This window comes from Abramis brama (assembly GCF_963993115.1).
Source record: "Abramis brama genome assembly, chromosome: 2".
NCBI lineage: Eukaryota > Metazoa > Chordata > Actinopteri > Cypriniformes > Leuciscidae > Abramis > Abramis brama.
In genome coordinates this window covers 35513421-35531002 of record NC_139964.1, presented here as the reverse complement: position 1 = coordinate 35531002, position 17582 = coordinate 35513421, and the positions used below count along the sequence as shown (strand labels likewise).

Here is a 17582-nt window from a genome sequence, read left to right as displayed (position 1 = left end):
CAATATATTGGTATTAAATGCATTTTCTGAGAATTTAGTTGGAAGGGGTGTGTCGCGATTCTGCCTTCTCACACCACGACACAGGTTCGTGGATCTGAGTGTCGCGATTTCGGTTTCATATAGGAGAGGAGGAGAGAGACAGACAGGAAGGAAACATTAATGGGTGTGTGTTTGTGTGTGAATTATGGAAGAATTTGATTCATAGAACTGGATTGGTAAAGGTGAGGCACTATGTGCTTGCATATGCCAGCTAGTTGCTCGCTAGAGGTGTTACCAGCAAATAGTAACCAAAAATTCAAAAGCATTATTGTGTGGGTGGGGTGGGGTCAATTTATGCATGCAATAGGCCTCAGACATCACTTCTAATTCTTTCTAAACAACAGAAAATCTGATACGTGTCATAATGATAGAAACGTTGTGAGTAAATGTTGAAATGTTGAAAAAAGGCATTGATTTAATGATTCCCAAGTGAAATTAGCTTGGAAATTTGCTCCCACAAAAAGGTGCCGCCCTTGGTAGTCGCCTAATGGGTTGTCTGACCATTAATCAATTTGTTGTTTTCTTTTTACTCAGTAACATACAGTACACTTCCCAGAATGAAATTAAATCCTTTTACTGGCTCTACAAACACATTATCTTAAAAACCACAATATTTCCGCTTACATTTCAGAGGATGATGAGCATGAGCATGTGGATGAGAAAATATTTGTTGTTTTCATGATGTCATAAATGAATATGATTACTTAGATAATTATTAGAAAAATTTCTTAACAATTCAATATTTTTCAAACGTAGATTATTTAATGCATCAACAAACGTGCACAATTAGTAATGTGTGCGCTAAACAACATTTCAAAATACTGTATAAAATAAATGTTGAGCTCGGATCAAAATCAAATATGTTTCAAGGTGAATACAAATGTAAAAAAAAATATTTTACATTTAAGGTATTTTTTGTCTTTCATAACTGTCATTGAATGCAAATACATATAGAGCAAGCTCAATAGATGTGTCAAAGATGCAGTTTCTATTCTGTTTGGAAAGCAGCACTGTAAAATATCTCTTTACAAACAGATAAACAGAGTGATCAGAACAAGTACAGGACAAGATAAAATGAATACACTCTCATTTAAAGGAATAGTTTACCCTTGTGTTGTTCCAAACATGTATGAAATGCCAATTCCGATTCACAAAAACCTATTTATGAACTGGATCAACCGATTTATTGAAAATAGCTCAAAAGAATGATTTGTTCGTAAATAAGACATTACTTCCTCTCTCCTGAATGAGCCAAAGCTAGGGTGAATTCAGTGAGCAACATTTTCACTGTTCCTCACACAAAACTATTGTATAGCTCTGCAAGACTTGGAATATAATGTTCTGGTTGTATGGGCGACTTTTATTATGCTTTTATGGCGTCTTTGCATCTTTGAAAGCTCCAGTCTTCATTCAGGAAGAAAAAGTCATACAGGTTTAAAATGACATAAGGGTCAGTAAATTACAGCATTTTAATTTTTTGGTGAGCTATTCCACTGAAGGCAACAATACCAAAGGTAAAGATAGCTGCAAGCAGCAATTATCGGAGCCAAGCTCAAAGAAGACGAAAAGACATGCCAACATGGCTGGGAGTGTCAGACAAACAGCAGCAAGGAGCAATTAAAGACATTTTAAGATGATTTTAGGCAAATAGCTGAATATATACAGTCACTAATAATATTATTTAGCAGTTTATGACTTTCGACCAATAGGTGGCGCAATTACGAAATTGATGTGGTGTGGTCAGAGTGAGGTGACAATGACACACACAAAGTCTGGTGTCAATATGTCAAGGCAATGCAGAGATAAAGCCTGAATAGTCATTTTGGCATCATGCCCTTAACTTTGCTGCTGCGGTATACAAAAACGGTTTCGTCTATTGACATGAAATCCGAAAAATTACCATTTTTGTCGGCATGGTCTGGAGATGATACGATTCGATTTTGGTGAAAATTGGACAAACGGTCTAGGAGAAGTTAGAAAAAGTAGGTTTTAAAAGAAAATAAAAATGGCGGACAGGAAGTTTAGCTGACTATGGCGAAATTGGTATCTATGTTTTCGGCATAAATATATTTTGTTACTAGCCCTTACGGTTCAAAAGTTATTAGCATAAACATGAGTGAAACTTTGGACAGTTGGTGGCGCTAGAGGGATTGAGTTAGAGACTCCAAATTTACTATGGTGACTGTTCAGACTGTCCTCTATCAGTGTGCCGAATTTCATAACTTTCCCGCAAGCGGTTCTATGGGCTGCCATAGACTTCCACACGGAAGAAGAAGAAACGGAAGAAGAAGAAGAATAAGAACGCCAACGATTTCAAGAGGTGCCTATGCACTTTCAGTGCTTGGCCCCTAAATACACAATTGTTTTTGAATGCATGTACTATCAGGATTTCATCAGGTCATGTACACTGAAATGATGAAAGAAGTATAAGAAAGGGTTTTTTCCACTCCCCCTGTTTATGTCTTTCATTAGTGTCTTTCAGTCTGAGCCGGACTCCTCAGAGCTTGGCGGTGTGCTGACCGCTTCCTCTTCATCATCAGACCCCTGTATAAAAAGTAGTAGGAACAGAGAAAGACAGGGAGACAATGAATGCAGTGAATACATTTCCCCCCTAATACCCACTGGTATAAGATTAAATCTAAAAAAGGACAATAAAATCTATAAAATTATAAATTCAAAAAAGTGTAGGGGATTGTGGATGCATAAACCAGGCACAGCATAAATCAGAATATGGATGGGACCAAATTTAGAACTGAGAAGAGAGCATCAAAGCAGTCATCAGAAACAAATGACAACAACAAAAAATCAGTGTCACAGATAAATCAAAACAAATTGTACAACTGGACACAGAGAGACACATATATGTTTCATATTAAGACTAAAACTAGTTTTAATGATTAAATATTAATCTAAATTTTGAATATAAAAGTTTAAATCAAAATGTAAATTAATCATTTTATTTTAATATCTTACTAAATTTAGAATTAACAATGAATGTAGAATTTAATTTTTTTTTTTTTTTTTTATTAAATTGGTAACGCTTTACAATAATTTTCCATTTGTTACCATTAGTTAACTATGTTAGTTATGAAGTAATGAAGAACACTTCTAAAGCATTATTAATCTAAGTTTGTTCATTTTAACATTTACTAATACATTATTAAAATCAAAAGTATTATCTGTTTATATTATTTAAGGTATCTGAGCTAACATGAACTAACAATAAACAGTTGCATTTTTATGAACTAAAGTTAACAAGGATGAATAAATACTATACCATAGCTCATTGTTAGTTAATGTTAGCTACTACATTAACCAATGCTAGCTAATGGAACCTCATTGGAAAGTTTTACTATTAAAAGTCATACAGCTCTATTTTTTTATTCTTCTTGAGGTAAATCTTGAAATAATTCATTAGTTTTGTTGCTAACAATTGGACAGAATTTGCTTTGCTTTATTTTTTATTCAACAGCTCATAGTAACATACGAAACGTGACTGAATTCTTTTTTATTTGCTGTTTGTAGGACTTTTTTTAGTTTGTAGTTTTTGAGGTCTGTTGAAACAAAACAAAAATTATATATATATACTGTTTTTTGGGCAATACTTCTCAGGATGTGATGTACATAATATGATATAGCTTTAAAAACGTACATTTCTGAACTATAAAGTTACCCACCTTCTAAACTATGTACTATGTTACGCTGTTGCTGTAACTACGTTGTTGAGTGAAACTGTTTCCATTGCATAGACAATTTTGTTAAGTGTGTGTTGTTAGTGTTACCTTGCGCTTCCGTCCCTTCCCTCTTTCTGACTCTGATGAGCTCTCTTCACTGGATATGAACTCTCGACTCTTAAAGCTGTCGTTGCCTGTTGCTCGTTCCTTCTCTTTCTCCTTTCCACCACCTGACTTCTTTTTCTTCTTTTCTTCATTCTTCCCTCCTTTCTTTTTCCTCTCCCTTCAGGAATAAAATGTGGGAAAAGAGTGAGACATAGCCAATTATTAATGCTGACATCATAGTTTGGAACAATGGTGATTGCGAGTTAGTAAATGACAGAATGTTAGTTTTTGGGTGAAGTAGTAAGCCGCAGGACTAGGCTATTTGAATATTTTGAGTACTTTTTTGTGCTGCTTGAGGATCCTCCACCACTCTCCTTGTACTCTCTCATCGCTCGCTCATAGTCTTTCTTTGCTTCCTCTGCTTTTCCTTCCCACTCCTGGTGGAAAGAACCAGACACAGGTATCAGTTCAAGTTTAAAGTATACCAAGACAGTTAGACGGAGAAAACAATCTGAGGCATTAAAGGAATAGTTCACCCAAAAATGAAAATTAGCCCATGATTTACTCACCCTCAAGTCATCCTAAGTGTATGTGACATTCTTCTTTAATTTAGACGAATACAATCAGAGTTATATTTAAAAAAAAGTCTGGCTCTTCCAAGCTTTATAATAGCAGTGAATGGCAGTTTCTGTTTTGAAGTCCATAAAAGTGCATCTATCCATCTGTCCATTTTTTAATATAACTCCGATTGTATTCGTCTGAAAGAAGAAAGTCATATACACCAAGGATGACTTGAGGGCGAGTAAATCATGGGCTAATTTTCATTTTTGGATGAACTATCCTTTTAACATTGTGGAAGGTCCAAGTGAATGTGGTAGAGAGTCACCTGTTTCTTGTCTTTGCTGATTTGTTTCCACATTTCACCAGCTTTTTTCGAGATCTCCGTGACAGAGATGCCTGGGTTCTCTGATTTAATGCGGTCTCTGCTATTGTTCAACCAGAGCATGTAGGCACTCATTGGCCTCTTGGGGGCGTTAACATCCTTTGCCTTTTTCTACACACAAGAACACACAAAGTAGCACTGAATTTGTAAGTACTTGTACTGCTTGTACTTACAATAAATGCTAGGTAAAGAGTTTATAGAAACCCTAACGGTCACCAACAAATTTTATCGTTCATTCTTCTCTCTTTTCTCACCTCTTTCTTGCGTGGTTTTCTTTCTTTTACAAATTTAGCTTTCTTGGCTGGTTTCTTCTTTCGGTCTTCATCACTGTCGCCGCCATCAGCGCTGCTTTCACTGGCAGAGGCCTTACTGTCGTACCTGACACACACAAATATGACTTTATTAGGTATCAGATTTTTTCATTTTATGAAGAAAGTGTAAGTGTGTATGCCCCCTCAACACTAGGGTGTTACGTGTGGTTTTTAGTATCAAATGTCATTGATACTAAGGTACTTTTATAGGTGCTTTTTACTAATTTGTTTGTTAATACTTAAAGTTATGAGTTTGTTCAAGTATGAGCAATAGTGATGTTTTCCTCCGCAAGCACCACTAAATAAAGCTGTCGCAAACAGATCAACGCAAAGCCTCTGCAACTTACTCCTCTGCAATATCATCATCTTCTTCTCCAGGATTAAAAGATTCATCTGGGGGGAGAAAAAAAGTCAATTCGAATGTTAATTTATCTCACACAACACATATTCTGTTCAGCCAAGCCAGTTGTAATTTATGACACCCAAATACAGTTGCAACTAGGTGTGGCTAATATAAACAAATTATTATCTCAATGCGAGTAACTTTATTTCATGAGAACAATATATATATATATCGCAATATAGTTATTTGTCCTGGAAATAAGGTTGTTTTGATACCAACATTTTAGATACTTACTGACATTTCACAATTTTCTACACCAATTTCGATATCAAAAACCAATTCTAGCCTAACTAGAATAAGTCATCAAGCTTATAGAAAACAAGTAAACAGTCATTAATAAAATAAGAATGATTGTCTCAGAGAGCTGCCACTCACCACTCTCGCCCTCTGAGTCGTCACTGTCATTGGCCTCCTCACGGATCTTGCCCTCTTCTTTCATGCGCTCCAGGTACGCATCATGCTGGTCGTCGTCCGAGTCGCTGTACATGTTGTCATTACCTTTCATACCCTGATAGAATACAAATCAAAATGATATCAATGCAATATCAACATCATGTCATTGCAAAGTTAGTATTTGTAACAAAGCGGACACAGGAAACCCTCTCCAAGCATAGATTTCAAACCCATTCATGTTCCCATCCTCACCGGCCTCTCTCTCTCACACACACATACAGTACTTTCATATAAGCAATCAGTGTTAACTCATTCAAAAGCACGCCCTTGAGCAACGCTGTGTTCGTAGCACACAGAATTGTTTAGAACACATGTTTTTTTGTAAAGCGACCACAACATTAAATACAGATTTCAGATGAAATACTGTTGCAGTCTTATAATGACGTCTGAGTGATCTTAACACAGCGTTCACCTGGTCAAATCATAAACCAGTGAGCCTTGCCACCTTTTGGTGGATGAGACATCTGCTTTAAGCCTTCAAAGATAAGACAGAATGCTTTCGACACTCGGGTTGTGATTGTGACACGCAAACAAACACCATGCAAGCAAGTTATTGGAGCACCGACACCAAACCGCAGGACAATACCAACCTTTTTCTACATGAACACAATACAGACATACAGCACAAACACAAAGAGTAGAATAAGTGTCTGTCCACTGTGTGAGGGGTCTATATGGACATGTCTATGCAGATAAAAAATTATGTGGTGCTTGATAGGACAGAAAAAGGACTGTAGGTGTACCTCTTTAAAGCCTCTGTTCTTGATGCTTAACTTCTTAGCATTGACGAAGTCAAAGAGTTTCCCATATTCTTCCCTGAAGAAGAAGGTAGAGATAGATTGAACATATAAAAACAAAGAGAGGATGAAGGCTCTTTTAGTGAGTTGAGGTCTGTTCACAACAAGAACGATAACTACAACAATAACTATATTAGCGTCCTCAACAATGGACGATTTTTTTTTTCTATCGTCTGCTGCTTTATAGGTGGAGTAAGCAATTTCTGAGAAACAAAAAACTGTGTTTGTACATAGTCCTGGTTGTGTAAATAGGAGAAAGAAGTGGATCGGACCGATCAGACTGAGCACCACAATACTCTTGTAGCCAATCAGCAGTATGCGCTCGTGATGGGGGAGGAGAGAGAGTGAGCAAGCGGGACATTTGTAGAAAGACTGTAGAGAAAGAGAAGGCTGATATATTACCAAAGAGGAAAAAGGCAGAGGAATATAATTGAAGAAAGGTTACAATTAGTCACCCAAGTTAATATTGGAAAAGCTTTCCAGCGCTAGAGTTACGTTAGAGAGCCTGAAAACGGACACCGAGGTCGCATTTTTTGTAATATTAGCTATAGTAATGGGACAATCTGATGCGGCAGCTGTTAGTCATTGCATGTGTTGCATAGCGTGTTTGTTATTTTGGGGGTGGAGAAATGAGGGTAGGAGTGTGTTTGTTTGGGTGTCAATTTCAAATATCAACAGTGTCTCTCAGAAATTGCTTACTACACCTTTAAATGCTCAAGCTCTTTAAAGCTTGGTGGATTCTGATTGGATGTCGATGTTTTTATCATTCATCAGCTGGAAATAATCATTCCTCTGTGTCATTATCATTATAGCCGTGGTGTGGACTTACCTATTCATATAAAATTAGAGCGAAAATTAAAACTCTATAGTTACAGTTAGTTATTGTCATTGGTGTAAATGGGCTGGTGCAGTATTTGTCAACTGAAAAAGTATCTTTAGTATGTTAAATAGGGAAAGCTTGTTTAGTGAGATATGTTTTTCTATTTTAGCTCACTGTGATGTGTTTTAGATTTGAGGCGCAGTATGTTTGTTGTGTGTATCGTTTTTACAAAAAGAACGTACCAGAATGGTTGAAGAATGTGTTAAAGGGATAGTTCACTCAAAGAATGACATTTCTGCCATCATTTACTCACTCTCATGTCAGTCCAAACCTGTATGACTTTCTTCTGTGGAACATGGAAGAAGATCGTTTGAAAATTTGAAAGTGTTTTGGACTTCAAACATAAAGTCAAACAGGTTTTGAACGACATGAGGATGAACTGTTTTCAAGATACTGTTGCTTCTGCCACATTAATGTGATGTGTTGGTGTATTGATTCAGTCATAATATGAGCCCAACTAAAAATACTGTAATGTGCCTAAAGTAGCTTTGTTCTTTCCCCTTAACATCTAATGTAGAAGGGGTCAGGTCACTAAAAGAGAGAGGCTCTTTTACTCCAGTATAAGACAAAGCAGAAAGAATCACCACAAAGAGGCAGCATAGACTTTCTATGGCAGATGGGGGTTAAGTGCTCAAGGACATAATGGCAGGAAGTGCCTTAAAGAGGATATTGGACACTGGTCTTTTCATTGAGCAATAGTGATTCAAGTGGACAAGAACAACATTAGGCTTATGGGTACCTCTCGATGCTGCTGAAGGTGTACTGATTGCCCTGCTTGGTCTCAATCTCAAAATCGAAGGAGCGAGTGGTGGTGGTTCCACGGGCGAAGTTCACGCAGGCGATCTCTTCAAAGCGCAGGTGCACCGGGGGCTTGTGCACATAGATAAAACCTCTTTCCAAAGGATACAACAGCCCTGAAGTGGCCTTATATGAACATGTTATACACTGAGCTCCTGAGTGACTACAGAGAAGAGAGGGAGACACAATTTGTATTGATATTATGTTGAACTACATACAGTAATGTTCAAAACTTTGGGGTCAGTAAGATTTAAAAAAAAAAGAAATTCATTCTTTTTTTGCAGCAAATATGCATTTAATTTACCAAAAGTGACAGTAAAGACATTTATAATGTCACAAAAGATTTCTATTTAAATAATTTTTATTCATCAGCATGTTAAAATGATTCCTGAAGGATCATGTGACACTGAACATTGGCGTAATGGCTGCTAAAAATTCTGCTTTGCATCACAGGAATAAATTCAAATATATTAAAATAGAAATCAGATTTTTTTTTAATTGAAAAAATATTTCACAATATTGCCGTTTTTACAGTATTTTGACAAATTACTGTTAAAAATAAGAAATAAATCAGAAAGATTTGGTTCAATGGCAATGTTTCAGGCATTAAGGAAGGGCCTTTAGTGTATATTTTATTATATTTATGCATTTTCTATACTCTTTAATGTTTAGAGATATAATTTTAACAATGTGTAAAAGAAGCTATATATTGTTTTGTTAGATAAAACGGTCAACGTAAATTATGATAATTCATACATTTATTTATAAAATAATGTTCATTTTATTTTGTTTTTAAAATATAATATTATTTTATTTTACAGTCATTTACTGTTTACTATTTATATGTATGGTATATGTGTTTTACCCTTGGAAATTTCCCGGCACTGTGATCTTCCTGTTGACCAGGGCCTTCATGACTCTGCTTACCATCTCATAGAGAGAGCCAGACATGTTTTTATTAAGTTTCCCTTCAAAACGTCTCTCCACCTCTTCCCTGCACAACAAAAGAGAGAGAAATAATATTGCTGGATGGCAACACATAGTGAATGAATCAGCAAATAACAGCAGAATTCAATTCAATTGTTCAAGTGAACAATTCCTTTAACTCCATGTTGCTCCAAGGTTTAAGTCCCTGTGATAAGTGTACTGTAATTTGCCTAGGATAAAGCATCTGCTAAATTAAATAGTGTCATTGACCTTGTTGAAGTGAAACAGCTGCTCAGGAAGAGTTTTTAGCGCAATTTTCCTCCGGAAATTGCGCTTGTTAACTCATGATTTCTGTTCTGTGCGTCTGTGCGCACCAATCTTGCACTTCTATCTACTCCTCAACCAGACCACCTAGAGACTTCGGGTTTTCGGCATTATGTTAAGGAAGGTCTAATCTCGGGAATGCACAAAAAAAATCCAGGAAAAGATTTACTATCTCTTAGTGTTGTGATCCCATGAGGTGAGAAAATTGCGCTAAAACACTCACCGAGTTTTTATTACTTGTTTTTTTTGACATAACACTTCACAGAATATAGCGAAACATAACTGCGCACACACAATTAATTTCTCTTTGGTACCTCCTTTTAGTCTTGGCAGAAAATGTAAACAGTTTATTTCTGACACCCATCACATCCTTCACCGGTCTTACTCATTCTCTGTCTCTCTCGCTCTCACTCACTCGTTCATGTTGAGAGTGAGGCTGATGTCCTCTTCCTTGGAGAACAGAAGAATGAGAAAATGGTAGCGGGTTTGACCCTGTTTAATGGGCGGGTCCAGACTGATCTGAAAGAGAAGGGAGGTTGCAGGTCTTATATCAGACACACAGCAAAACTAGATTAAAGCCCTCTAATACTAGCCCTAAAGATGGATCAGAGACTGTTTTACAGACTATGATGCCCCACTTACCACAAAGAACATCTGCCGCTGGTCTTTATGAGGCAACAGGAAAAGGCGGAGCACTGTGGTGTACGGGATCTTGTAGTCAAACGTCTTACCATGCAGATGGAGGAATGTCGGATAAATACGGATATCGTACCTAGAGAGAGAGAGAGAGAGAGAGAGAGAGAGAGAGAGATAAAATCATGTTCTGCCACTTCACATTTTTTTTATTTTTAAAGGGAAACCTGAAAAATCGTGAGGTAAATTTCTTGGCGTGTAGGTGTATGTACCTGCCCCTAGGTGTGAGGCACTGCAACTCTCTGAAGATACACACAGCATCTCCTGTGGCCTGGATGACATCTGCTTTGGACAGAACGTTCTGAGCAAATGCCTAAAACAGCAGAGAAGAGTGCTGTGACCTCAATTTGCATTTCAGTTTAAGTTGGCTTTAAGGATGTAAATGTTGTACTTTAGGGTAGGGTTTTTTAAACTGGGATAAAGGAATGAAGAGAGACAAAAAACCCATGTAAAAATATCAAAATAAATGCATAATAATAATAAAAAAAGATTAAATTAAACAAATAATAAATTGATTCAAATAAATACTTAAATCAATACATTCTAAATTAATGTATCTAACAATACATTATTTATAAAATATAATTATTCATCTAACAATAGTATGAATTTTCTCTATTTTGTAATCATTATGATCACAACTTGCTTAAATGAGATCATTGTTTCTGCCTAAATTATTACATAATATTAGCTAACTGGCTGATTTATATTATCTTAGAACTGTATATTTTTGACATATGGACATTACTTTGACACAGTCATGTCTGAAAACAGATCACTCTAAATTGTAATGTACAAACATGCATTTTTCTGTAAAGCTGCTTTGAAACGATATGCATTGTGAAAAACGCTAAACAAATGTGATTTGAATTGAATAGTACTATAGTGAGTAGATTTTTTTAAAACAGTTTTAAACATAAAAGAAAACTACATTTTTTCCAAATGTATGCATAATTAATTAAAAATATTAATTTTTTACAGTATAAATTGGGGTTTTCTACACAAAAATGTATAGCTGTCTTTAAGGATTGGGGTACCTTGCATGAGGATGATCATATTTGGGGGTCCGTCATGGCATCTAAAAGATTGAAACCCTTTGTTTAGGGGGCATGTTATGATTGTTGCTTGGTAAACTACGCCATCTGCTGGTCAGTGTTAGGTAGGGGTGGACACACACACACACACACACACACACACGCGCACACACTTACCTCCACAGGGTCTGAACCCTCATCTCCTGTGCTGGGGGGGACGTAGAATCGCACCTCCATGAGGGATACCTCTGTGTCATCATTCTGATGAAACTCCACCGTGACCTCATTCTTTCCCGTTGCACACTGGGATACACTGGAGAGTGGAATCTCAAATGCAGGACTGTCATTCACCTCAAATGAAAGCAACGGCCCTGAAAAGCCACAGAGGGGCAAAGAGTTTAATACCTTGAAATGGCAATAAAAAGACATTTTCAAGCTGAGTGTATTAAAAATGCAATGCTGGAACATGCAATTGGTTTATGCAAATTATTTATAGCAGTCGACTGATATCGATTTTTTGGATATATGATATCACAGAATTTTATTTAAAGATTGCAAATAACACATGTAAAAAAACTGCTGTAATGAGATTTATATTTATTTTAAATAATATTTCCTAAATAAAAAACAAATAATTTGGAAATTAATTAATCAATATGAAAAAATAATAACCTGTAAAATAATAAGATGTATACTGAGCTAATGCATGATTCTGTAATCCTATTAAATATTTTTTTTCACAAATAAAGAAATTGTAAAAAAATAAAAAGGAAGTAAACACTGTAACCAACAGTGCCCTCAGTCATCTGGTAAGTCTGTGTGCACTGGGAATCATATTTTCTCAAATAAAGACCAGGTAGCACTAATGACAAAGTACACAGTGAATATGACAGCGGCTAAATGAATATTACACAGCAAATTTTGAAATCAAGGATTTAAAGTTGGTGTATGAGAAAGTATCATAGTATTTGCTTATCATAGTATTTCGCTAATAATACATTAATAACACTGTAATACTTTTTATGTACCATTTACTTTGTTTAACAGTTCTAATAATCTATTAGACAGAACTGTTAAACAAACAAAGTAAACAAATGAAAGTCCTCGGCCGATGCTGATGATTAAACAATGCCAAATATCTGCCTATATGATATATACTACTAATCTATCGTTCTATTATAGACCATAGAAACTTCATTCTTCAAAATAAATGTTCTTTATTGGCATCTATGGTTCCATGAAGAACATTTAACATCCATGAAACTTTTCATTGCACAAAAGGTTCTTTATATTTCTTTAGATTATTAAAATGTTTTTCACACTTTTTTAAGAAAAACGTGGTTCTTTTAAGTACTGTTCACTGAAAGGTTCTTTTGGGAACCAACATTTATTTATTTTTCAAAGGCATTGCTGCAAAATCCCCTGTTTGGAACCTTTATTTTTAAGAGTGTTGAATTAAGGTCACTATACAAGATGCTACAGTACATATCTCAGAAATAGTGTTCCATCGGGAGTGCACTGACCATTAAATTTAGCAGTGCCCCAATTCCAGCCCTTCACACACATATCTTTCTCCATCAGCTCCACTTTGTAGTTGGCTTTGAAGTACTCTGAGATCTTGTCAAGGTCCTGTACATAAAAAGATGGATGAAAATTGAAGGCGTTTGAAAATTGAAAGGGTGGAGGGTGGGAGGTATTTTGATTGATTGAATTTTATATCTCTGACTCACAGTGTCTTTGAAGCCATCATATTTGTAGATGTGACCAGTGGTGGTGCACAGTTTGATGCCGTGACCCAGACAGACTCTCCTCCACTGGGCCTGAGTGAGCTCGGAGATCCCAATGCTGTCCACCTTCCCAGTCTTACTGTTTTTAAACACCACTGTCTGCTTACTGAAGCGCAGACGGCCATCATTCTACAGACAGAGGTAAGTCAGTCGCTTTTGTTCAGTGTTTTCTAGAATAACATCTCAGATTAGACACCAAACAGCTGGAGCCTCTACTCACCCAGGTGCCCTTGACCTCCTGATAAATTTCATTGAATTCCAGAGTGTCACTCATGTCAGCCACTCCAGCTTAGACAGAGTGGACCTGTGACGTTCAAAAGCTGCGACAGCACGGATAAAATCATAAATACACACATCATACCGTATTCATATAGCTTCTTTGTTTTTCACAGCCTGTGGCATTATGAATTCGGCAATGAAGCAAAGCTCCCAAATGACAACTTTTTCTTGCAGGTTGATTTGGATATAAACAGTTAGCTTTGAGCTGTAAAATACAACTTTGCGCAAATTAAATATTTTGCAGTGTAATTAGACACTGTAAATTGTTTTCTAACTATAAACAAATAAATATAGCTAGCAAAGCAACCATATTCGACCATACAATAGCGGCTAGTGTTTTGTAACGAACGACTTATTTTACATTTACAGTAAATTTCAAGCAGTAATAGTTTATTTCAAACAATTTTATTGCACAGAAAATGAAACGTGAGATATTTGAATCAGTATTACTGTTATTCGGCGAGAGGATCAAGGCCGACTCGAGTCCTGTGTGCGTAGATGTGCGGAGCGCAGAGCTACGCGTTCGTCACCATGACGCCATCACGCTCTGTGCGTGGCCCCGCCCTTCCTATTGAATGTCAGTCTGTTTTGTAAAGGAGCGAGCCACAAAGCGAAAGTTAAAAGGATTTGACGGAGAAAGCTGTCAACATTCGCAAATATTTTATCATCTGACAACGTTCTAGCAGCATTCAGGTATGCCGTAAATTTCAAATATAAGGGGATGCACATGCACTTTTGCAGAGGCTTTATACTCGAGATGGAAGCATTGTTGTTCGATCGATCGATAAATGAACATCGCCTTTAATGCAATTTATTTTAAATCGAAAATTGGAATGCTACACAAAAATAGATTGTTTATACTTTGTTATAATACATACATTGGTTTCTTGGTCGAATGGGATAGACTAGAGCATCTGACAAAGATCTGCGCGGTGCTGCGATATTGTGTTAATGTAAAAAACCCGAGTGTTGTTCACAAAACAACATTATGCCTTTAACACATAGACTACTTATCGAATAAGCTGGTTGAAATAAATTTAATATCATGTCAATCATCTTGCTTAATAAGCATGTGCTCCCAAAAATGAAAAATCATTGACTCTCCACCTCCTGTTGGAAACACTTCATTACATTATTAAATCAAAGATGATCTAACATGAACGTGAAATGAAAAGTTGGGTTACACTTTATTTTAATGTGTCACTGTTGCAGTGTAATTATACATTTAAGTACTGAGTAATATTAAGTAATTACATGTATTCACTATAGGGTTACGGTAGGATTAGGGTTTGGTTTAGGGTGAGTTGCATGTAATTTATAATTATTAAACATGTAACAAGGACACTTTAAAATAAAGTGTTACCAACAGTTGTTTTTTCATTAACTAACGTTAACAAAAATGAATACACACTGTAACAAACGTTTCTCAACGTTTAATAATGACACCTTACTGTGTAAAATGTTACCAACTATCTTTAATTTTAGATATGACACCTAAGCGTGGCCTCATCACCGACACCTTTAAGGTTGTAAAGAAGGCGAAGAGAGGGGGCAAGAGAAACAAGTCTCCTTCCCCGCCAAAAGCAGGTAGGAGGACAGTTTGTTTATCTGTGTGTATGTGCATATTTAAATAAAAGCAGAGATCTGCAATGTCATTGTATTCCTAAACAATGTAAATTACTTAAAGGAGCACGTAAATGCACCAGTAGTCTAACAGCATTTATAACATGTTATTACTGATCAGAGCCTGAGCCCCCACAACCGAGTGAAAGAGAAAAAGATCTACAAGAACTGAAGAAGTTTGATCTGGACTGGAGTTTCGGACCATGCACAGGTACATCATCATTTTAATTAACCAATATATTTGTGCCAGTTACATTAGTATGCTGTTTATGTCTGTATTTTTCATGTAGCCTAGCTTCTGAAGCACAGTAATATCACTTTATCACTTTAAGGTCTTGAATTCTTTTGTTGCAAGCTTTGTCTGTATCTTGTTGTTCACATTTTAAAGTGTGTTTACTTAAAAAAAAAAAAAACTAGGTAATACTAGTCCTGAACCTATAACCCTAAACCTAATATTAACCCATGTAGTTACCTTATAGGCAGAGGCGGCCTTTGCAATTCGGAGGCCTGTTTCAAAGAACCAGTTGGAGGCCCCCCATCATTCAAACGATTTGTTAAAAATGCGTAACGAAATTCAACATAACGAAAACATCACTGTGTTGCTCGGAGACAAGCAATGGCTCTGTGGGTTTGTTTGGAACTATTCTTGTTGTCAAAATAGTGCAAAGACAGACAATGGTCTAAGACCTAACATTAACTTTGTATGAAATCAAGACTATCACATTTGCAATCGTGCTGATATTCAGGGAAAAAATCATTGCCTGTTTAAAAACAAGAGCTCATACAAGGACATTTTTGACCTATATATTTTCAATTTTGAGGGCATTTTTATTAATTTTGGTGGCATTTTTGCCCTATTGCCCCCTTTCCTTTCCGTGATGACCGGGATGGGGCTCTTTTTTGAGTGCAAGTGGACGGAGGCCACTTCTTTTGTGGGCCCGTTTCAAGTGAACATAGCAAACGCTACTGCTTACAGGGCAAGTTGACGGCCTGCCTTAATTTTTTCTCCTGGCCATAGATGGCACAAAATCTCACCTCAGCTCTTTTGATAAATGGGTATACTATTTTTAATATAATGTAATATACACTTAATAAAAACATTTGTGAGATTTAGTGAGGTTAATAAATCAATTGTTTTTGTTTCTGGAAAACAGTGATCTATGACATTGTATTATGTTGAATAAAAATGTTTTGTGTGTGTACTTGTGGACACATCAATGTTTTTGGATTTGTGGAGTAAAATATGTAATTTTTATTTTAAAGTAAAAAGATAAAATGAGACCCTTGGGGTAAGATGAACCCCTAAGAATTGGCACAGAAGGCCCAGAGTGACATGTGTTACTACTAGTGTTATTATTTTTAAATGTAATACTTATTGTTATTAATGAGGTCATTTAATATTTCCATGAATTAGACATTTCAGACATCTTCGCCTTCATTTAAACCTATAGGTTAATTGAGTGAAATCATTCAATTTGATTTCACAAGTGTTTCTATTATGACATACCTTCAATTAAAATATGGGCAATTAAATATGTAAATATTCATATGCCTGTATATAAGTCATAGGATAATTTTACCTTTCAGATGAATCTCTTTTACTGGAATTCTGCTTTGTCATCCATTATTCGATAATTTGAATTATAAACTAAATTGTCAAAATAAAATGTTAAATAGAATAGTTGATTTAGTATTTTACATTAATGACACTTATAATATATAAATATAAAATGTTTATATTTATTTCCTTTAATAACACATTGGCTGATGCATCATCTTATGGAGGGCATCTTAGTACTTTCTTGGGTAAATAGACTGTAAGTACATTGAAAATGCATGTACTGTAAAATAAAGTGTGTGTGACCCTATGTGTGTGTGTGTGTTAGGGATCAGTCGACTGCAGAGATGGGAGAGGGCAGCACTGCATGGGCTGAATCCCCCTCATGAGATTAAAGACATTGTTCTGAAAGAGCACACTGACCCAGAGTACACACAGAGGTATTACTCACACATACTCTCTTCCTTTTACACATGCAGAAACCACACAAACCAAAGCCTTTACCGCTAACACTCACTTTTCCCCCTCTATTTCAGTCTCTGGCGTGACTATCCCCTCTGAAAAACTGATAGAAAGGGGTGAAAAGAAGAAACAACTTTTATAGTGTTTGATATGTTCTACTATGTTTGCTTTGCTGTTTATCACACTACATTTTATTAAACCTTTTTCTATGCAAAATCTATCATTGTTGAGTCTGAGGCATTTATAAAACAATCATGATTTACAGTGCACCTGCTACATATGCATACACTTATCAGGTCCTCACATTTTTCAATTTAATCCATCTTATTAGTATATTATTAGTAGAGACTCACAAATTATTTATCATCTGACAACATTGCAAATGTCTGGAGTAGTTTAGCATTCAGGTATGCAGTGGTGTTCAAAGATATGTAAGGGGATGCATTGCATATACTGTACAATTTTAAAGAAGCTTATACTAGAGTTGGAAGC

At 36.0% G+C, this 17582-nt stretch overlaps 2 protein-coding genes across 2 annotated transcripts; one reads left to right on the top strand and one right to left on the bottom strand.

Annotated features, from left to right (window-relative positions):
• Nucleotides 1-779: 779 nt before the first annotated feature.
• On the bottom strand, nucleotides 780-14002 carry ssrp1b (structure specific recognition protein 1b). Its single transcript, XM_084106728.1, has 18 exons — nucleotides 13898-14002; nucleotides 13389-13488; nucleotides 13112-13297; nucleotides 12905-13010; nucleotides 11559-11752; nucleotides 10560-10660; nucleotides 10297-10426; nucleotides 10070-10173; nucleotides 9269-9397; nucleotides 8345-8566; nucleotides 6672-6744; nucleotides 5851-5983; nucleotides 5420-5465; nucleotides 5016-5139; nucleotides 4705-4872; nucleotides 4158-4255; nucleotides 3822-3996; nucleotides 780-2583 (listed from the first exon to the last, which is right to left on the bottom strand). The coding sequence occupies exons 2-18, from the start codon at nucleotides 13440-13442 to the stop codon at nucleotides 2518-2520; spliced, it is 2109 nt and encodes a 702-aa protein (XP_083962854.1). The 5' UTR covers nucleotides 13443-13488; nucleotides 13898-14002; the 3' UTR covers nucleotides 780-2517.
• pold4 (DNA polymerase delta 4, accessory subunit) lies at nucleotides 13997-17308 on the top strand. The gene is made up of 5 exons (XM_084106730.1): nucleotides 13997-14140; nucleotides 14933-15034; nucleotides 15192-15281; nucleotides 16957-17068; nucleotides 17165-17308. Exons 2-5 carry the CDS (start codon nucleotides 14935-14937, stop codon nucleotides 17187-17189), a joined length of 327 nt encoding a protein of 108 aa, XP_083962856.1. The 5' UTR covers nucleotides 13997-14140; nucleotides 14933-14934; the 3' UTR covers nucleotides 17190-17308.
• Nucleotides 17309-17582: the final 274 nt, after the last annotated feature.

What these genes read in the sequence shown, in the direction of transcription:
- pold4 (XM_084106730.1), top strand. Translation starts at nt 14,935, where the DNA reads ATGACACCTAAGCGTGGCCTCATCACCGACACCTTTAAGGTTGTAAAG. An exon ending in GAGTTTCGGACCATGCACAG is followed by an intron (nt 15,282 to 16,956) that starts GTACATCATCAT and finishes TGTGTGTGTTAG; the next exon opens with GGATCAGTCGACTGCAGAGA. An exon ending in GACCCAGAGTACACACAGAG is followed by an intron (nt 17,069 to 17,164) that starts GTATTACTCACA and finishes CCTCTATTTCAG; the next exon opens with TCTCTGGCGTGACTATCCCC.
- ssrp1b (XM_084106728.1), bottom strand. Translation starts at nt 13,442, where the DNA reads ATGAGTGACACTCTGGAATTCAATGAAATTTATCAGGAGGTCAAGGGC. An exon ending in AGGGTTCAGACCCTGTGGAG is followed by an intron (nt 10,661 to 11,558) that starts GTAAGTGTGTGC and finishes CTGCTGTTTTAG; the next exon opens with GCATTTGCTCAGAACGTTCT. An exon ending in AGCGGCAGATGTTCTTTGTG is followed by an intron (nt 10,174 to 10,296) that starts GTAAGTGGGGCA and finishes CTTCTCTTTCAG; the next exon opens with ATCAGTCTGGACCCGCCCAT.